Raw genomic sequence first — 22196 nt, 5'->3', positions numbered from 1 at the left:
ACAAAAAAAAGAAAAAAAGAAAAAAAAAAGATTCTCCATCTTTTAATCAAATGGAATCTGTAGTATTTCCTTCTTGTTTGAGTAACTAAGGTACGCTGCAAGGATTTAATCTGATTGAATATACTTGTTGCTGTGCATTCCTGTTTCCTAGCTTGATTAACACACTGATTTAGCAGAGAAGGGCAAAAAAACAAACCCAAACTCTAAAGCAATGCATTGGCTGCTACCACTGGTTTTTTTTTAGGCAGTTTTAGTGCATTCCTCCAGATGTTTGTTTAGTTAAATTAAGTTTAATGGATTTTTATTTTAGTATTTAGGTTCTATGCTGGTAAAAGAGTTAAGAGGCACAGAGTCAACACAGGATGCATGTGCAAAGATGAGGGTAAGTTTCTCTACAATATTAACTGATATCAATTCATGATTACTTGTACAGTGCCCTTTTTCCTTTTAGAATGTTCTCTTACCCATTTGGTTTCCATTGCTTTTGCATTGGTATTCAGTAGGATGTCTGTTCTAGCTTTCATCTTAATTTCAAGCAACAGCAAAACGTAAAGGTATATTTTTATTTTGCGTGTTGTGGCTAAGAAGACAACAAACATAGGCATTATGTTGCCTTTGAATCTTTGAGTGTGTTTCAAAGTACTTTCCAAACACTTTAATTAAGCCCGTATCACACTGCTTTTATAAGGAGAATTTGCAGCTCAGGTATGAGAATCTAGATTGAATTCACTACTAGTAAATATATTAATGTTACCAAAGCCTTTGGGGTTCTGTGTGTGGTCTAATCCTACAGCCACACAATTCAATGGATGCTTTTACTTATGAGAGTAGTCTCATTAATTATGAGTTACTTACATGCTTATTAATTAAAGGAGGGAAACAGGTACAACTCTGTTTGGTGTGATAGAAAGGCAGTTAGGTTTCCTTCAAACTGGTAAGAAAATGTTTTCCTGTGGTGCTTTGGCCTGATACTGGTTGATGGAAAATTACAATGAAGCTCAAGCTACCTCTGCTGCTGGAAACTCCAAACAAGCCACAGCTCAGCTACACAATTTATTCTTAGCTGCAGTTGTAATAACAAGGCACCTGTTCATAGAGATGGAGAACATTAGCGTGGCCTGGCATGATTAATTAATGAAGAACATAATTGTTTGGTAAGCTACTAAATGTGTAAAATTACATAGATGAATACAGTGAAATCCTTTCTTAGGCTCAGCATGGGGATCAAGGCTCATAAGTCTTTTATGCAAGATGCCTCTGAGCACTAGAAGGACAACTAGACAGCTGGAAGATGAGTAAAATCCTTAGATCAGGCAACTGTTTCTTACTGGTTTATGTATCTGTAGAACACACTTTGGTAGAAGCTCTTTTAGCTAAGGGCTGGCAGCAATTCTCACTTCCTAGATTGCCTCAAGATCTGTGGCTTTGCAGCTAATTACATGCTAATCATTCCTTACCTGGGCTTGAACCCGTCCAAAAGAGCCCAGCAGCTTGACACAGAAGAATCTCTAGTCACATACACATGTTCTGGGGATTTAACTGAGGCTGCAAGCATAGCATCTTCCAATCCAGTTTTCACACTGTCAGACTTAGCAGTCCAATTTTTTTAGGCATATACCTGTGCAGATCTTAGGGCAGACTTTAACACTCTAGTTGCAGACAACTTCAGTAAGTTCTTTGACTGAACTCGGAAGCTTAACATCAAAAAAAAAAAACAACCCAAAAAGTCACTCTAAATAATTTATAACCATCGTAAGATTTTTTTTTTTTAGTCATCTTTTAAAATTAATTTAGCAAAATTAAATTCTATACCTGAAAAATTAAGCATTTAAAAGTAATTGAAAATACGCTTTTTCTCTAAAAGTCATTGTACCAATAGTCTGTAGTGCCACACAGGGCACTTATATGATGCAATGATGAGGTTTATATAGCTTTATTTTTTACATTGTGCTGTGAGAATGTTTTGTTTTCTGGTTTGAGGGGGGGTTTATTGCAAAGAGGTTTGGATAAAGCAGTTTTTAATCAGGTTTTCATTTACTCTTTCTGTGTAGTCCCTTTAATCATATTCCTAGTCAAGTCAGAAGCAAAAAAAACCCCAAACATTTGACTTAATGAGAACAGATTGTTATTTTAGCTAGGAAAAAAATGTATCTTTTTCCTAAACTTTCTCCCTCTGGTTGTGTTTTGAACATTGGTGTCTACAAATTGAGAGCTGAGGTTGTGCTAAGACATCCTTGAGCGTTACTGTGATCTTCATTATTGTATTTAAGTGCCACTGGGTTGTCATCAAATATGTGGCTGCTTTTACAGTTACATTTTACTTTAAGTGTACTGAAAAGGACATTTCACTTAAAAAAAAAAAAGAAGGAAGTGGAAAGCTAGATGCATTATTTGACTGCTTCTCTGGTACTGAATTCTGTCCACTTGTGATTTTTTTACATGGGGTTGTACTAACATGAGAGAGCAACATTTGGAAATGTTAGTGTTTTATTTGGTTTTTATATATCTTTCAAATCTATAGCAGGATGCAATCTGAAACATGGTGTGGGGAGTATGTCACATATAACCTTGTGCCTTGTTGAGGTCCTTCTCTGCAATTTTTTTGGTATTTCTGGAGACAGCCACATAATGGTCTTTAAAGAGAATATATGAAAATTAAATACCTAATTTTTCTGCCAATGTGGCTTTAGCTTCTTCATCTTTAACCTAATACTGCTCCAAAAAAGTGTTGGTATTCACTGGATGCCTTCCAGTCTACAGATGCCCAAGGACAAAAGAAGCCTATCAGTGAAAAAGATAAAAAGTATCTGGATACTAATCTAATCTGTATTCAGTCTTTCATAGACACAGAGAAACAACATAAATGACATGTTTGCTGACTGCAGATCTCTCACTGTTAGTTTGTAGCTGCTTCCTGTGCTTTTCAGTTACTGCAATTGATGGGTTTGCTTCTCAAGGGAAGTGTCATAGAATGCTTCGAGTTGGAAGGGACCCTTGAAGGTCATCTTGTCCAACCCCCCTGCAGTGAGTGGAGACATCACCTAGGTCAGGTTGCTCAGGGCCCCATGAAGTTTGACCTTGAATGTCTCTTAAGGATGGGGCCTCCACCACATCCCTGGGCAACCTGTTCCAGTGTTTCACCACCCTCATTGGGAAGAATTTCTTCCTTATGTCTAACCTAAATCTACCCTTCTCTATGTAGATGTCCCTTGTGCCTCTCCACAAAGGGGCTTACAGCATCCTCTTTCTCTTACAGCTTAATGAAAGGAGATCTTTAATCTTCTATAATGTTAAAAAAACCCCAGCCAAACAAATAAACCCCCAAAACCTGGGAACCTCTGTCTTTATAACTCTTCTTGTCTATCCCATATGCTTCTCAGTGTTGTGCAGCAGTGTGCTTCAGCAGGGCAGATGATGGATTTGTTTGGGGAAGAACATGCAGATTCAGTAGATTAGGCTCAGCATGGGGATCAAGGTCATGCATGCTTTTTGTTCCCACCCAAATTGCAAACTCTTGCAGCCATCCAAAAATACGGATCTTTGGCAAGAACTGTGCCTATTAGAGGGATTATACTTTGGTTTTCCATTCACATGTTTGCACTCCAAGGATGAATTTATATTTTATGTTTTCCTATTTGTTTCCAGCTATTTTCTCTCACAAACTCCCTCTGCAGTCGACAGCACTGTCTCCTTATCTCCATTCCCCACCTGCTGTAAACTGACCTTTGCTACTTGGAGATTAAATCTTGCTGTCTTGGCCAGAATAGGTTTATTAATCATTTTTGAGAGATGCCTTCAGGAACTTAAGAGCTTTCATCTTTCCCAGCGTGAAATAGGAAATATTACAAGCCGTGTTTTGAATCAGGTTATTGCATTCACTTCAAATCACCATAGGAACATGAAGTGAGACTAAAATGTGTTTACATCAAAATAAAGAAAAGGAATAGAGTTTAATTTAAGCTAGTAACAGACTTGGTCTCTACATTAGACTCTGTCTGGCATCTACACATCTGAATTCCTTGACCAGGTAGGAAGAGGATGGTTTTATACTTACTGGCATTAGCACAGCAGCAAGGCACACTCTTTCCTTGCATACACCCTCTGAACTAGTCAGATATTTACTGCAGCAATAGGGAACTTAGATCTTGGGTTTGGATCCTGCCACTTTCCTCAATATCATTCATCTGTCTTAAAGGTTTTCTTGTTGGAAAAGAGGTTCTTAAATTTCAAGTCAGAGTTCAGGGGAAGCAGCAACTTAATTCTGTTCACAAAGCAGGTGTTTGACTTAAGACCAAAATGCCAACATTGGAACTTTTACAAAATCTGCTTATCTCTGAAGAGTAAGGTGAAGCAGAGGTGACTCTTCCACTGAAAACAGGCAGGGTCTGGGGCATTCCTCCCTCAATTTGTATTACCTGAAGAAGGAGGGCATGGATACAGATGGCAGTCTTCTTGTTTCTGATAATCCCTTTCTACTTTTCATCTTCATTTCATTTCTCTCCCAGAAGTAGGAGTGTCCCCCATAGGCTTCCTAGTTACACCAGTCAGGCAAGCAGCATGGCAGGATGAAATACTGTATTTGAGAACAGGCAAACAGCAGGATCAAATACTGTATTTGAGAACTTAGATTCTTCAGTCTCTCTTCTCCTGGGACTTGTAGCTCTGTGTCTCTCATGTGGCCACTGCTTCGGGAGGACCTGTGGTGGAACAAACACATGGCTGTTACTCAGAGTGGAAGAAAAAATTTGGTTGGAGGTCTTAAAGGTGTTCATTCCTTATGTACACCCACATCATGCCATCCCATGCTCTTCAGAGGTCTGTATGTCCCTGGACTCTGTCTCTGAAAGGAATCCAAGGTGAAGGAGGGAGGGATGTGCTGCCATTTCAGCAGCAGCAGAGATGTACAGCTATTGCAGAATCAAAGCAGATGAGTTGCAGGTGTGTCGCCAGTGCAATGTTCATATTAATGATGTAGCTTGGAGGCATCCACTAATTGTAGAGAAGCAAAGAGGCTGGTACCACAGGGATTACAGATGCTGTCTTATTCCAAGCGGCATTAAATTATGTCAGTGATGCATTTTTAAGCCTTTTGAACTGACAGAAGTTAATAAATATTTGTTACAAGGCCGGTGACTTCAAAACTATCTGGTCACATGTGAGCTTTGACTTCTTATTTCAGTTTCATCTCATACTTGGTGTTGTCAATGTGATTCACTCAAAAGGAACTGTTTAATGAGGCTTCATAAGCCTTAAATAAGTAGCAGACTTTTGGACATGTTAGTATGTTTTACCAATACATGTTCTGAAATGTGCAGTCTGAGGCCATTTGGAATGAATAGCTGCTACCAGTATGGGAAAACATTCAGATTCTCATAGTGAAGTGGCTTTCAGTACATAATTGAATTGTAAAATTGCCAGCTACAATCTTCAGGTAGCTATTAAAAGCTATTGTAGAACAGAATGAGCAGATTCATTTGCAAAGGTAAAAAGCCAAGAGGAAAACTTAAGATTTTACAGGCTCATAAATGTGTACTCAGAATTTATTTATGGAGTTGTTAGTGACTTGGTGTAGTTAAATAATGTCTTTTTACTGTGTATTTGCAAAAGCAAGTGTAATTACAGCATAATTACCTGTGCAGTAAAACCTAAACATGAACATAGCTTCATTTTGGCCACTATATGAAAGCAGAGCAATCCAGTTGGTGTAAGTACATGAAAGTGGTCAACATGGCAAAGTAGAAGTACCTCAGTGTATCTGTTTCCTCTTGGCAGGAAATAAATAGATGAGACAAAGGTATTTTGAGAGTGGGCTGGATTACATCCTGTGCCACAGTCTATCAGGTGAAGGTGTGAGCTTCTTAGACATCATTCTCTGTGTGTTCCTGAAATTATTATTCAGCTGCTTTGTGTGTGTGTGCATGGAGATGCCATGTCTTGTACAGTACGGAAGTATTCAAAAGTGTTGGATCAGTGCTCTCAGTTCTGCAGAGAACAAGGTCCTGTTGTGAAAGGGTTAAAGACTCTTTAGGGTTGTAGGTTTTGTAATTGCATATGTTTGCTGTTCAAAAAATAAAAAGCTAGTTTTATTGCTTTCTTCATGGAAAAAAATTCCTCTGCCTCTTAGGCCATTGTTAATTACCTTGATTTGTTAGGCACACTGCCTGGATGGATGTCAAATTAGTTGGATTTTAGTTTATAACTAAATAAATGTCTAACAGTTCTGTGCAGTCTTTTATCTCAAAATCAGACTACAGGTGGAAATGTTTTACCCACTTAAGACAATTTGTAGTACTATATTATGGAAATCTGTTTAGAGTTTGCTTGTAAGTGTGGGGGTTTTTTTCAGTGAAACTAAAGAAAATTCATAAACAAGATCAGAAGCAAGTTTGCACTGACTCCCTCAGGCACCACTGCTCTTGCATCCCTCTATAACCAGTTTCAAAAGGGGGAATTGGGAGCATCCCTGTCCAAGGTTGTTCAGGGTTTTGGCACTGTCCCACATAATGGCAATGGCAGATTTAGATGCAAACTCAGGAGGGTCTTAAATCTAGACCTTTGTTGTAAAAGCAAGCACTATAATAACCAGACAATTATGCAGCAGATGCCTTCTGCTTCCTTCTGCTGGATGGATCTCCATTCTGGGTGCTGAGGGGATGAAACAGCCTCACTGCAGCAGCTACAGCAAAGTACAGGCAAGGCTGCTATTCCTGACGTTCTTTATTCTGAAGGAAAATATGCTCCATAACTTTTGGGGGGGTCTGAGGAAGCTGAACATATGTCATATTGGATGTAGGATGATGATGCTTTCTCCCATCTTCCTGTATTTGCAGTCAGTCCTTTATGGTTCTTGAGTTGCACAGGGCCTGTTTCCACGCAGTCATCTGTCTGTCTGGTAGGAAGTATTTCAGAAATGGGACTAAAGCTTACCCTCTTTGGCACTGCAGACTGTGCAGCACTAAGACTTCTCACTGCAGGAGCAAGTGTACCTGAGGAGACAGGGCATGCACATCTGTCCTCATGTAGGTGGCCAGCTGATCAGAGAGAGGCAGTGGCAGCAAGCCTAGAATGTGCTTGCTGTTCATCCAGGTGATTCTCCTGAAGAAGCGTATTGAGATAAAGAGCAGAAGTTACAGTCACAAATGATGGAGTTCTTAGAGCCTGTGATCAGTTCCAGGCTAGTGAGCCCTTGCCCAGAGATGGAGTCCTGTCACTATGATTGCTTCTACATGAGGTAAAATCTAATCCTGCTCCTAATGGCATGAACGTGCCTGGGAGCATTAGTCCATATGTCAGCATGCACATGACATCCAAAGCCAGCCTTCAGCTGTGGCTTCTACAACTTTGGCTCGAGTCCATGTGCTTCCCATAGAGGCACCAGATGGACAAGTATATTTTGTCATCTCCTCATGTCCTCACAAAGTTGATACAGTGACTAGAACCTGAAAAGCCAGAGGAAAGGGAAAACTGACTCCTGGGTCCCACCTTCTTCTCAGGTTCTTGTCACAGGCCCAGGCAGAGATGGCCACTTGGCCTGCACAGAGGTGTGAAATGTCTGACCATGAAAGCTGTGGGACTTCATCTCAGCCTAGAGTTTAGAGCCAAAGCACTTACAGTGCCTGAATGAATGGTATTTGTGTTGCATCTCTGAAAACACACATCACATCCTGGCAGCCACCTCCTGCAGTAAAAAAAGAAAGGAACAAGCAAATAGTATGAGCTCACCATGGCAACTCAAAACTATTGAAGTCTGGAAACTGCTTGAAAATCATAATTATATGGTGGGCTTCAGTCACTGTATCACTGGGAGTTGAGCAGGGTGAGTGCTGCCTGTTTTTCCTGACAGCACTGTCATAATAACAAAGGATGTTCTTCCACTGCCCAACTGTTTGCTGCAATGAGTGTACAGGTGCAGAATTGTATCCCAAAATCACCTTTCTACACTGAACTACAGCCTTCCAGGACACCTTTACAGAAATCCTGTGGTTTGCATGGTTTGCAAGTTGATAAGGGACATCCCCTGCTCCTTAGCCACTGAGACAGTTTGCCTTAATAAATTAAAAATGTCATCAGTCTCTGATTCATTTGCTAGTTTGCCAGCTATCATTTAGTAGTATCTTGATGAGCTCTTTCACTCAGGTGCAGTCTTCTGGCAGTTCATAACCTTGATTAAATTCTAAAGATCAGGTCTACTCTGGACAAACCCAGGTGAACGTGGAGTGGCGGATAAGGAAGATGATTAAATTACAAACTACTGCTCTAGATGAAATAGGACTCCCAGATGGTTAGTATAACATAGCCTTGCCACCAGGAAGCTTCACACCTTTCTGGCAAATGGAAGATAGTGCAAATTACACTCAAAAGCTAAAATGAATTAGCTTAGTAGCCATCTTTGTATAGTGTGTTGGAGGAGAAGAGGAATTTTGCTGCCAAGGGGGCGAGGAAGGAGATAATTACAGTACTCAAACTGGGAGACAAAGAGCTCCTGAGCATAGCTGTCGGGTGGAAAGAAAGGACAAAAGTTGGATGATTGCTGGTTTGCCAGATGATTAAAGTGATGTTGTCATATTTGTGAATATTTTGTCTGCTTATGAGCACATGTGGGGTATGGTGCTTGTTATTCTGATAGATCGGAGTACCTGCTGCAGCTTGGTGCAGTCACTGTTGTGCTTTCTGTCCCTTGAAACTGAAATCGATGCAAAGGCTCACGTGAGATCTCTTGTAGACAGACACACAGGTATGTGCTTGCTCTGCTTTTGGCAGGAGTGCCATCTCTTTCTCCACTCGGTTCTGAGACATGAAAATCAGATGAGTGTCTTCCTTCAGATCTGGTTTGATTCTTCAGATGTTTTACCATTCAATTTTTCCCTTTTTCAGAAGTGTCCAAACTTCTGGGTGAAAGAAGCTTTCTCCAGGGTAAACTGATGCTTGATTATCATCTTGATTCTTACGTTGTTTGATGCTGAGAGATGCAACCACCCGCACTATTACACACATAGGTGGGGCTCTCCTTGAAGCTCTAATTAGAGCTTTTAGCCTTCATGGCACAGACACTAATCACAGAATGTAGCTGGATCTGCAGCATTGAAATTTATGCTGGCAAAAACGGAATCTCGTTTGATTCTGGAAGGAATGAGATCTGATAAGGGGACTTGATTTGATTACAGGTTTTTTGTCTTCTAAGCTTCTGGGTTTTTTGCTGTCTCGTGTTAGCATCATCTGTTTTTCAGACATGGCTTTTTTCAGCTGTGTGCTCAAGCTTGTATTTATGCTGGTTTATTTGAAGAATACCAAACTGCCACTGCTACTTCTGTTCAGCTGCTCTAACGACCTCTGTAGGTACCAATTCCAGAGCTTTCAATGTGTTTACACTCTCATTCTGTGTGCTGATGTTTCTTCATGTTTAACTGTAACTGAACTTACTCTTTCCTCCCAAGAAATTGTTTGAGTGATCTCTGTGGTTGTTTACAGGTACTCTCAAGAACGATTACTCTCTGAATGTTACCTACTTTCAGGGTTTTTTTTAGAATGGTCTTATCTTCATTGCCTTCCATCTTAAAAGAATTCAAATCAGCTATAAACTGCTTGCCATGTTTGCATTTTTTGGGTGGTTGATTTTTTGGGGGGTGTTTTAGTAACTGTAATCTGTAAACTAATCCACAGATTTTTTTTAATTTTTTTTTTGCTGAGAAATTAAATCTATCCCAAATATTTGCCCAGTCTTTTCAGCAGGAAATATCTTCACTATGTGCATCACGTTGAAGGCACAGAGAAGCAGACTAGTATAAAAGTAAAAATAGCTTTATAGGAAGACATGAGCTGTAGGTAGGAGAACCTGGCAGAGGGAATGCAGAATAAGCCTCTGTGCTAATTCATGTGTAAAACAGCTTCCAGTAGCAGCTGCACTCCAGGAAGTGCAGACAGTCAGACGTGACAAGATACAAGGCTGGACTGACAGATTGACTGGCAGGCCTAGAGGGCTGCAGGGATGCCTCGTGTCACAAGTACAAATGCAAGAAGGCAAGACAGTGAAATATTTGTAGATAACAACTAATTGTAGCAAAGAAACAGTACTGCACCAAATACCGTGCTGGTGGCATCTACATCTGAGAAGGGCAGGGCTCAGGAAGGGGTGCAGTGATGAATGGGACATAGCACATGGATGCCTGAAACACAGAGGTTTTGGGAAACTCCTGGTTATGTGGCTGGTCTTTTTAAGCCTGACAAATTTAAGCCTGACATTCCCTGTCCACTGTACTGGGGAAAAGGAGAATTTTTGCCATCCTCGCAATAAAGAGTAAAGCTCTTTTTAGTTTTGTAACTACAAAGCAGCTATTTCAAAAGCCCAGAGCACAGTCAGTGGAAGAAAAAAGGCAAATATTTGGATAAGCACCTTTTGTTTAACTTACTTATTTTGTCAGAGTAAGAAGAGCACTGTTCTTGCAATGCAACACAAATTTAATGGCATCTTCATTTTGCTTTCAGAAGTCTACGGAACAAATGAAGAAAGTACCAACCATTGTCCTGTCTGTCTCTTACAAGGGAGTCAAATTTATTGATGCTACAAATAAGGTATGTGCAGTTGTTCAATATTAGCTTTTATTTCTCACAAATAGGAATACCTCTGAGGCTGGCTCTGTAAGAGCACCAGGCAAAAGAAGGAACCGAGTTGCACTTTGTGGTTTGTTGCTTTTTTTACTCTTTTTTTTTTTTCCTCCTCTCTCCAGAATGGATGTAATCTCATTGTCATTCTCCAGAAACTCAGTCTGGAGCACAAGTGAATCAGCTTTAATGGCTCATTTGGAGAACATTGTGTCCAAACTTCTGCCATTAAAAGGCAAACTTACAACAAAAGATGTTTGGCAAGGAACCTTTGTAGTAAGGGATAAGGCAAACTTAGAGCAAAAGACATCTGGCAAGGAACCTTTGTAGAATCCCTTACCATATTCTTCCCTATACAGTTCCTCAATTTGAACAAATCTATTTGTTCAATAATAAAATTTTGGCCAAAAAAATAGAAAAGTTGTCTCAGTGAAGACTAAACATGTGAGGTTTTGTCCAGGGCCAGCCATTGTAAGAATAAGAAACAGGAGCCTTGAATGTCCTTTTCAAATGTCAGCATGGCACTAGCCATTTGACTCTCTGAACTGCAGGAGCTCCACAACACTTGTAACTCCATATTTAGTTCATCTTCCTGTGTGGCAAAGCCTCTCTGCTTTGTTTCTTACATTTTAAAATACATCCAACATCTTTTTAAAAAAAAAAAAAAAAACAAAAAACAAAACAGGCAGAAATTGAGATACCAAAGAACTCGGTGATGGATAGAGCAATGAGTCACTGCTTAGGTGAAGTAAAATGTACAAGCTCTGTAAGCAACAGTAAATGCACAAATTTCTCTTCTGTAGATGTCTAAAATGGCAAGAAAATGCAATCCATAAGCTTGCATATGAATAGAAGTTACTATTAATGCAACTAAAACTCACTAAGCACTCTAAAAAAATAATTCTGACAACCCAGCTACCTGACCAGGTTCATAATGTATAACTGCTTTGTGTTGCTGAACATTCAGACCACATGATACATCTAACCCAGTTAGCCATTGAATTTGCCAATTCAGTCAGTTTTTAAAGATGTTTAAGTAGAAGTGGGTTTTGAGTGAAGGAACAGAAGCAGATTTGTGAACTTCTGCTGGAGTTTGAAAGCTATGCATAAGATCAGAAGATGGCATGAAATTAAAACAGAGGTGAAATTACTGTTACGTCATGTCTGGCATATTTGCCCAAGTCCAGAGGCCAGGGACTGTTAGTTCCTTTTCCTTCCACTGATTCAAAACTGAGCTTCTACAGCCCTCCTTTGCATTCTCTGATGTGCTGGGCATAAACCAGGACATTGTAATGCTAGTAACTCTCACTTGGATAAGGCTGTTTTCAGCTCTGAAATCTGTGTAGTGCAAAGGATGTAATGGCAATGTCTTTAGGTTTACCAGGAAAAACGGGAACAAAAGGAGCCTCCTGTATCTCTTTGCACAGTGCATATAATCTTATGTAAGGTGGAAACTTGAAAGAAGTTTGGCAGATTTCATTAGGTGGCTCTAGAGCAGTCCCACTGAAATCTCGTGCCTCGTAGTGCAATAGATGTATTTGCTGGAAGTAAATAATGCCACGGTCCTGTGTTTTTTCTCAAGTGGTAGATTGCTTTCTCTCCAGTTCAAAATCTGCACTGCCTTTCCCTTCTGTAAAAACCAGGTAATAGCCTGCAACTCTCCCAGGAGCGTTGTTACCATCCTTGTCCACAGTGTGCTGTACCCAATTCCTTCAAGACCCAAAACAGATTAGCACTAAGGTGAGATCCTATTCGGACTTGTACCGCTTCCATACGAGCTTATAGTTGACAGCGCTGGGCACCACTTAGCAACAAATGCATATTTTTTAATGACACAAACCTAGCCATTGTGTGCTTGAAAACTCAGCTCTCATGGCTGTTCATCCTTTTCCTTTATGCCACCAAGCTCAGAATTTGTATTCCGAGTCGTAGCAGGCAAAGCTTCAGGTGACAAAGGGGCCCTGACCTCGTTCCACGACAGCTATTTCAAGTGGCACCTTGAAGCTTGGCATGACACCACTTTGACATGACACCATTTCTTTGCAAGTGAGGCCAGAAAGAAATTGCTGCTCAGGAAAAAGCAGGCTTAGAGATTTTTTTCTCGAGGTTCACAGCTAGCCCTAACTTCTGGATGATTTCTGCCTGGAGGGGGATTGGCTGAGATGAGGTAGGCAAGCAAAAGGAAGGCTGCTTAGCAAAAAAAGAAACCTGATCTCTCCAAGGTATTTCCTTGGCAGAACCAGAGCCAACTCTCAGCTTTCCTGCTTTCTGAGAAGCACCAGAGGTTTCTCATGCCAAACTGAGTGAGAATTTTTAGAACAACCGTACAGTGTCAGTCAGAGCCTGAGGAGTGTACCCAGCACAGGGAGCTGGTTCATAACCTTGTAATTTCTATGGAAGAAGGCTGTGGACCTGCTAGAACAGTGGCCCTAGGGAACAGTACAGACATGTGCTGAAAACATGCTTAATTTTCAAAGGAGATCACAGACAATGTTGTGTAGGAAGCCAGGGAAAAGGTTGGTTTTGCTTTTGGTTCCTTCTCTGGAGACTTTCAAAACCCACCTGGATGCATTCCTGTGCAGACTTCCCTAAGTGATCCTGCTCTGGCAGGGGGGTTGGACCTGATGATCTCTGGAGGTACCTTCCAACCACTAATGTACTGTGATACTGTGTCCTTTTCATCCAGGAGATTTAGCTTAGGGGTATTTTATTTTATTCTATTCCAAACAACTTGCTATGGGTATGTTTCCAAACTTCATTTCCTTTAACATTAAAATAGTTTCTCTGAGTTTTTAACTCAAGTGCAAAACCCTGTGTCAACCCCAGGTCACCTAGGAGAAGCTTCAGCATAGCAGAGCTCTTTTCACATACAGTGCATAACTTCAAGTGATTACTTCGTGGCTCATGATTTGGCATAAATACTTCACATCATTTTAAGACCTTCCAAGCTTTAATTCTTCGTGCTTTTTTTAAGTGACAATGTATATTACAGCTGTATCTGTGGATATCTAAAGCCCTGGGTTTGGCGTAATTGTATTACTCATCAAAGATCTTCATTGAGGGTAAAAGTTATCAGTTTGAGAACAAAGAAAGTGAAATGCTTCAAGCAGCATAAAAAGAACAGTGGTTGTTAAGCAGGGATTATACATGTCATTATAAATTGGCATATATTGAAACTTAAGTACTGGTTTTGTCATTTTCATGAATAATGCATTAAACAGAAATAATCAAACATGTTGCAACAATTTAACATGAAGAGGATTATCTCATTTTTTAGTAACAGTTTCCTTATCTTGGTTTTTCTGTAATTTGAAATGCTTTTTATTAAGATTTTTTTTTCTTAAGACATGATTTCTTCAACTAGATATATTAGTATGTCTTTTCAAAAATGTGACACCTACATGCAAGGGGGAAAGTTGCCACTTAGCAAATGAAAGAAGTTATGGCAAAGCATCTTAAATGACTTACTTGCATAGATTTCCTGTTCTTTAAAAAAAAAGGGGGGGGGGGAGGAAAGAAGGTAGGAATTAAAAACAGTAGTGACTGAAAACCAGAGTTGCTCAGAGATTGTTTTAAGTTGGACAGATGCCACTGAGGCAGCAGCAAATGGGACCAGGACACTACAAGATGTCCCGTGTTCTGTGGTGCAATAATGATGTGATGCTGCAGCAGGCTTGTTCATTTTGGGGTTTTGTGGAGAAGCCAGCAGAGCCACAGTCCTGAAGAGCCTACCAACGAACTGCTAAGTAAATTCATACTCAGTGAATCATTCTTCTGTTGAACTAAATCATTTGAAATGTCTGCATTGCTGAAGTAAGGTCTAATCATAAGCCACTCTGCAGTATCTTCTTCTCTGGCTTCGTGGTTCCTTTGGCCTGAACGCAGTAATTACATATCAGCAATTTCTGTAGTGAATATTCATAATTTTCTCCAGAGCTTTAAGACAGCTTTTTTTTTTCTTTTATATCATCAGACAGACATGCCCCACCTCTATCTCAATAGTATGCTATAGCTTACATTGGCTGCTGCTAGAAGTGTTGCTCGGTGCATGAATGGTTTAATATTTCTACATCTCTCTTACAGGATGCTGTTGTCAGTAAGTGGAGAAAAGCTGCTAGATCCTCCTGTAGTTATCTTTTTACTAAGCAGAAGCCTTTCAAGAACTCAGGGTTTCAATTCTAAGTGATGTTTGGTGTTGATTTTTTTTCTCACGAGAAAGTATAGCTGGAGTTTGTCAAAGCAACAGGTGCAAAAACCTGGATGTTGAGCCTGTTGGGTGTCATCAGAACCTGTCAGTAGGCTTGAAAGAGGGTCATGAGTGATCACTACGGTGAAAACCAGCAACATCCTAAAATGCTGGTGTAGTGCCTTTGAAACTGTTTTTACAGCTGTATGTTAGGAAAGATGTCTGTTTGTCATAGGATACTGAATAAACTGTACAAAATCTCAAGCAAACTCTTCAAGAAGACTCTAGAATGCAATTGTTATTGGCAATTTCTGATAACCTTGGAGAAGGTCAGAACTCCAATGGCCTTGTGCATGGAGCACACGTGGGGTGTAGTAAATCTCTCCTTAATAAGAAACTTCTGAACTACTTCAGACAGTAGATGAGCACAACTCTAAACCCACATTTTATGCTTCTTTTAAATGTAATTCCTGGATTGATTGTAAATGTCATTTGTTTTCTCTAAACAGAACATTATTGCCGAACATGAAATCCGGAACATTTCCTGTGCTGCACAAGACCCTGAAGACCTTTCTACATTTGCCTACATCACTAAAGACTTGAAGACTAATCACCACTACTGCCATGTATTCACTGCGTTTGATGTGGTCAGTTTCTAGAAGTTACAACGGTTCTTTCTAATAGTAGTAATAGTTCTTTAATTCTCTGAAATCATTTTCAGGCTGTATAGTGATTAATGGAAGGTAGCATTCATTTACCACAAAGAAAAGACTAACCTGCTGTGGGATAGTAAAAGGACATTTCTGGAGAAGAGCAAAGATTTTCCTTGGTGTTCTCTCATTTCTCAGCTGAAGTAACTCACCCCTGTAATCTCATCTTGTGGCTGTGAATTTAGCAAGTGGGTTATCACACAAGTCTTGACATGTCATTCTTCTAAGCTAGAAGCATCCAAGAAGTTTGTAACAAGCAGGTTTAGCCACCCATTGTGAAATCTCAGCACACATCAAATCAAAGAAATCAGAACTGTTATCAGTGTGAATTACATACAGTGCTCAACTCTGTTAAGAGGTAAGTTCAGGAAGGACAGGTTTGGTGACATCCAGCCTTTCGACTTTTACCCTCATTGTGTGCATCCCATGCTAGTCACAGATGGTGCAAGAAGGTTAGAGGCTTTTTTGTGAGAGCCTTTTGGTCCTGGACACATCCTACCTTCATGAAGCAGATATGATCTGCATTTTGGACCATTTCTTCAGATTGCTTACACTGCTGCTCACAACTGTTAGTGTTTTGGTGTTAAGCTGGATCAGTCCAAAGAACTCAAAACATCTCTCTAAATACTGTTTAGACTTCTTGACATTATATTGAGTGCAATTAAACTGGAAAACTGAAGCTTCCTCTGCAAAGATATATAGAGAAGGCAGCCTACAAGAAGGTTGGAGAGAGACTGTTTACAGAGGCCTGCAGTGATAGGATGAGGGGCAGTGGTTTGGAATGAGAGAGGAGTAGATTTAGGTTGGATATTAGGAAAAAGTTCTTTACCATGAGGGTGGTGGAACATTGGAACAGGTTGCCCAGTTGAGGCCCCAGCCCTGGAGTTATTCAAGGTCAGGCTCAACAAGGCTCTGGGCAGCCTGATGTAGTGGAGGACATCTCTGGTCACTGCGGGGGAGTTGGACTGGATGACCTTTGGAGGTCTCTTCCAACCTAAACCATTCTATGATAAAAGTTTTGTGTTTAAACCAGAGACCACACAGGTAGCTGATTATATTCTTGAGAGGTCCTAGGAGTATTTGGCTACCATACTGAATGTGAAAGATGTGAAACATCTGTGATAACAGAGATCTCTGGATTCTCTTGCTTTGTTCCTGTAAGTCATCACCCTGTACCCAGCAACAGATGACTAGTATTAGGTGGTTCCTCTGTCCTGCTCTTCTGTCACATCCGTAGGAGTTTCAGATTAACAAGTAACACACATAGGGAATTTAGAGAACTTTTTATTTTAGCACTTTAACCTTTTCATTGCATTTACTTTGAAAAGAAATAGCAAAGTAGTGCTTAAATCTAACTTCCTTATTCCAATCTTCTTGCCTCAAAATCTCAGAAATGTTATTTCAGCAAAAGTCCTTGCAGTTCCTTTTGTTTTGGTGGAAAATGAGCAAGTTCTTCCTAGATTTCTGCTTCTCAGACGGTGGTGCTCAGGCTACTAGTGTTTACAAAAAAAAAATCATAAACACATATTAATTAATGAGTCAGGCTGTTTTCAGTTAAATTTGTTGAAATAAATAATGGCTCTGATTTTTAGGACTAAGAGGGCTCATTGCCCAAAACCTTATGGAGTATTCGCCCTTTGAGTTAAGCACAAGAGAAGTTTTAAGATGCTATTCAAACCTGAAAATAATTCAACCAAAACCATTTTAATATACTACATGTATGAATTCTTGAAACATGCTGACATGAATATGAAAAAAGCTTACATCAGAAAAACAGATGTCTGAACTGAGGTGTTTTCTTTGAGGCTGGGGAAGCAGCACTGCAGAGTGATAGCAGGAGCAAGGGTTTAAAGAAGAGGGTGCACAGGAAGGTAGGTTAGAAGGAATTTCAGCATTTTGGTTCACTGCTTTGGTTGTGTCAATTCTCTGCTGACATTTTAGTGTCTACCTTCCAGATTGTGTTAAAAATAGCTAAAACATGGTCAACAAGATGTTGCATTAGTTAGATTTTAGTGATAAGTGAATCAGCTGAAATTAGACTGATTGAGTGAGGTTATTATTTCTCCTGATCCATTTAAATACTTCTTAATGGTTTCAAAGTACTGCAGTTTCATTTATAGGTTTAATAATCAAGCACAAACATAGACTCATGTAGGGCAGATGAAATTCATTTTCTCCTTGCTTGGCAAGAAAGGAATAGTGATCCAGGAATAATTACAATATTTCACTCACTTCTCTTTCCTTAGGAGGAGCATTTAATACCTCAAGCACTTTAAATGACTATTTTAAGCAATACAGAAACTTTAATGTCTAACTGTCTTAACTTAGTTTTCTCCTGCAACATAATCCTTCCTCAGTGGGATGGTACCTGCTCAGATATTCTCTTTTTGTATTGTTTTATTTTTTAAGATCTAGCATTTTTGATGCAAGTAAAAGCTTCATTAAAAAAATAGCTAGATATTCAGAATGCAAGCATACAGCAAAGTAATTGTTTGGTTCATTTTTAAGAAGCTTGATGGGGCTCTGTAAGGATCTTCTATGGTCACCAGGGGTGTACAAATTTAGTGTTAAGCATCTTTCAAGAAGGCAAACCTGTTTATCTTCCTTTTGTGCACATGGAAAAAAAATTAAATAGTCTTCTCACTCCATTAGAAGAATTTCTATAAGAGATTTTGTGGTTTGGTTTTCTGCCTCCATCCCCAGGGAAACCCAGCTTTTACTTCTCCTCTCTACCTGCTGCAGGAGTCCGTACCAACTCTGATCTTCCTGAGAAATTCCTCAAACCAAAGTTTATCCATTTCTGAAGTTTTTTGAAATACAGTTTTTCAGATAGCTTTTTTTTTTTTTTTTTTTTAATAAGGCACAAATGTAAAGCCCTCCTTGCCTCCATTTGCAGACTTTGTCACGGTTCTACCACAGCACACAAAGTACAGAATTTATGTACAAATTCACAGTCCAGTTTTCCTTTTGAATTTTGAACACAACAGCGAATGTTCTATTTGCTGTATTTTGAATATTTATTAACCACAGAAACAGTTCACGTGGCTTTCAGGCTCTAGGCAGGCCTGTGTTTTTCATTTTACAGCCTACAGAAGAACACAAATCATTGTGGCTTCTGACAAGATGCAGGACCCAGGCTAGATTTATGGGTCAGCATGGCAAACTCTCTACTTGTCTCCACTCTTATCTCAGAGCTTTTCAGAAAGCTCTGAGTCGCTCAGTGACCTTTTTGTATGCTGCACCTTTTTTTTGTATGCACATCTTCTCAGTCCCACTAATATCACCTTTTCCTCCAAGTCATTACTACAGCCCATCGTGTTGACTTACTCCTCAGCAATAATAATATCCACTGTAGGCAATCCTGTGATGATGTAGTAGACTATCTGACTGTCATGAACAGCTGATTAAGATGTCTTTAGAATAATATTCTTGTCCTACTAATAGGTCTGCTCCATTTCAAATAATATTCTTTTGTGCATTTGTAACAATTATACTCTGTTAGTCTTAATTCCATAGCCAGCATTCTGCTCAAAGGCAGGGCACTTGTAATTGCATCATTAGTCTTTCATTTATTACTCCACTGGCAAACTGCACCCTCAGTGTTTCTCAGTCCTGGCCAGCTTCCTTAAGCTAAAGAGGAGACAATTTAGAGACTACTGTTATCAAATCAGGCAGACATGTTTGTGGGAAGCTATGAAACTTTGGCAAGCTTGCCATTGTGACTGCAGTTGTAACAGTTGAGGGAATATCCCAGTGGAGGAGTATAATTGTTTTCTGTCTGACCTAAAAAAGACCAGAGCTGGCACCTCTATGATGGGCTAAATATGCTGGATTTAGCCTGTATTATCTCAGTATACATGTGTGATAACAAAGGGGTGGAATTTCTTAATGACTATACTGAAATTGCAGTGCAGGGCATGAAATGCAAAGCTTATCCTTTTAACAGTGTTGTAACCATTGAAGGACACATACTCTGAGTCTACTTCCAAGAGTCTTCCATTGCTTTCTGGCTTCCTGCAAACTCAACAGTTAAGACTTAACTAGCTAAGGAAGATATCTCAATGAAAATTATATCAGAAACATGGGATTCTAAAAGAATCACCTAATTTCAATTCAGGGCAGGATTAATTCCACCTATGGGTTAGACAGACTGAGGAAGGAGAGGGCAACTTCTGAATTGCATTGTGGATTATTCTAAGGAGACTGTAGGACATGAGGCAAGCCTGCAGGATTGCATTTGCACTACAGAGGTTCAAAACATTATGGCAAAGTTACTAGCCTAGAAATAGTCTCTGGTAGGAGCCTAGAAATAGATATACCCAAAAAAACAAAACAAAAACAAGAACACCACAATCACGAAGAAAAGTCACCAGAGAAATTCACTTGCAGTTTAACAGACTGACACAACACATACAGGTGCACTGCATCTGGGAAGCAGAGCCTTCACTTCCAATTTTTCCTTCTTGTCCCTTTGGAAGAAGCACACCAACACTGCATCCTCTCCCCACGCTGTTTGATGCACAGAGCATCTCGAGGTGCACGCCCAGCAGAGCAGAGCATCTGCCAGCTCTGGTCAGCAGAGGAGTTGTAAATAGACAGAGCAAGGCTGAATGTCAAATAGGTGCAGTAATGGAAGATGGGTAGGATCTTGAGAGCTGCAGACACAGGGTGAGCTGGGAGGGGGTGGAGATTAATGCACTTGTTCCAGAGAGAGATGACACACACTCACCCACTCCTGTTTTCATGTTTAGTGAGACATTTTCAAGGGGGTTAGAAGTAATTACTTTCAGTACAGTAAATTACATTTAGATTGCTTTTAATCAATGAGAAATCAAATGACAGATGTAAATATTACAGAGACTAAGGAAGTTATTACCATTGTGACTTTAATTGTTTACATGACAAATCACTTTGGTAGACAGAACTGCCCCAGTTCATCTATCTGACAATAATTAAGCCTCACTCTAATTTTAACTGTTCTTTGTCTCGTTCCAGAATTTAGCTTATGAAATCATTCTTACACTAGGACAAGCATTTGAGGTGGCCTACCAGCTGGCACTACAAGCACGAAAAGGGGGTCATTCTTCAACCCTCCCAGAAAGCTTTGAAAATAAACCTTCCAAACCAATTCCCAAACCACGTGTTAGTATTCGGAAGTCAGTGGTAAGTAGCAGGTAGTTGTGCATGCAAAAGAAAAAAAAGAAACCAACCCAAAATTCAGCTGTGCAGCTAAGAGCTGATACACAAGAGAAGCTGCATGAATAAATAAATGTGTTGAGTCGGAAATGCTGCATGTCTCCATCAAGTCACCTCCTCTTATCAGCTGGTTGTGTCACTGTAGCATGGGCAGCCCTTTTGAACAACTGGTCATTTCAGAGTCCTCCAGCTAGGATGTTGCTTGACTAGTGCTGTGCATTGTGTGTTGTGCTTCTCCAGTGTATTGTGCTTTTCCAAGTGCTGAGGATCACAGCCCATGCATACCTCTCAAACTCTGCAGTTCCATGGACCTTTCTGATCTCCTGTTGAGAAATAAAATCCACACCAAACCTGTTTGGTACACGGTCACTGCATATGCATCCCAATCAAATTACAAATCCAAATCAATTAATAATTATCCTGTCAGACCAAGCAACTTGTTGTATTTTTTTTTTTAACCCTAGCAGACCCTTCTGTTCCAAAACTGGGAATCAATACACCTTTCCAATATTTTCTTTGAAATTCTGAACTCCTAACAATCCATGCAGATTGGAGCCTACGTATTGATTGTCTTTAAAGTGCCCTCCTGAAGTGCAGAGCTGACAGAGAAATATTCATTTATGGCAGAGCTTTTTAAAAAAATTATGAAAACTATTTTAGATCAAGTGAGAATACAGGCACAGGGTGACTTGGGAGGGAAAGGGGACAAATGACTGCACACTGTGTCATATTCACTTGCTATAAAATGAGAACCATAGTCTGTGATATCTAATTATTGGATGAGAGGAAGGGGAATAAAATGTATGACTGTACACTTTGTCATCCATTGCCACAGAATCCTCCTCCATAAAATTTTAAGAAAGAACGTTTCCTGATGCCATCAGCTGTCTCAGTAGCAAAAGAACTTCTCGGGATGGAGCATGGCTTGAAGGAACTATGATGCCCTAGAGCTTGCGGGTAGACACAGCTCTGATCTAAACAGCAAAAAAAAAAGGGCAACTGTGGGTACCTGGGAGTGTAGACCACTGCCCTCGCTGCTGTAGGACTTGTCGATACAGGATTTGTTCTGTGTTCTATTCATTTAAAGAAAAATCTTCTGCTAGAAATGGTGTGCACAGAGGTGGTAACCCGTCTGTATGTTTGCGTTTGTCTTGAAGCAGATAGATCCATCTGAACAAAAGACTCTTGCGAATCTACCATGGATTGTTGAGCCTGGACAAGAAGCCAAAAGAGGCATTAATACCAAGTATGAAACTACAATTTTCTGATACAAAAACTGTCCCCTTGTTCCTTGTTGTGCCTTGCACGCCAAGCAGTCACAGCACAGCCTTTCCTTTATGGCAACATTTCAATCCAGCAGAGAAGAAGACTGCACTGGATGAGTGGCCTTGTAACTAACAAAAAAAAAAAATTAAAAACAAAAAAAAAAAGGCTGACAGTCATTTCTGGTGATCTTCTTCCTGCAGCACTGACAGAAGAATGACACTATATGAAGACTTTTACAA

The 22196-nt window shown here is 39.9% G+C and overlaps 1 protein-coding gene across 1 annotated transcript in view; it reads left to right on the top strand.

The window, feature by feature from the left end:
- The window catches only part of ANKS1B (ankyrin repeat and sterile alpha motif domain containing 1B), a 390775-nt gene extending 368816 nt beyond the window's left edge, over positions 1–21959 (top strand). Inside the window, 6 exon segments of the mRNA XM_054386772.1 lie at positions 311–386; positions 8727–8734; positions 10483–10569; positions 15295–15432; positions 20491–20658; positions 21852–21959. Of these exon segments, the coding sequence (XP_054242747.1) occupies positions 311–386; positions 8727–8734; positions 10483–10569; positions 15295–15432; positions 20491–20658; positions 21852–21959 (585 nt within the window).
- The last annotated feature ends 237 nt before the right edge of the window (positions 21960–22196 follow it).

This window comes from Indicator indicator, chromosome 14, assembly GCF_027791375.1.
Source record: "Indicator indicator isolate 239-I01 chromosome 14, UM_Iind_1.1, whole genome shotgun sequence".
In the NCBI taxonomy this organism is placed as follows: domain Eukaryota; kingdom Metazoa; phylum Chordata; class Aves; order Piciformes; family Indicatoridae; genus Indicator; species Indicator indicator.
This window is presented reverse-complemented; position numbering and strand designations above follow the sequence as displayed.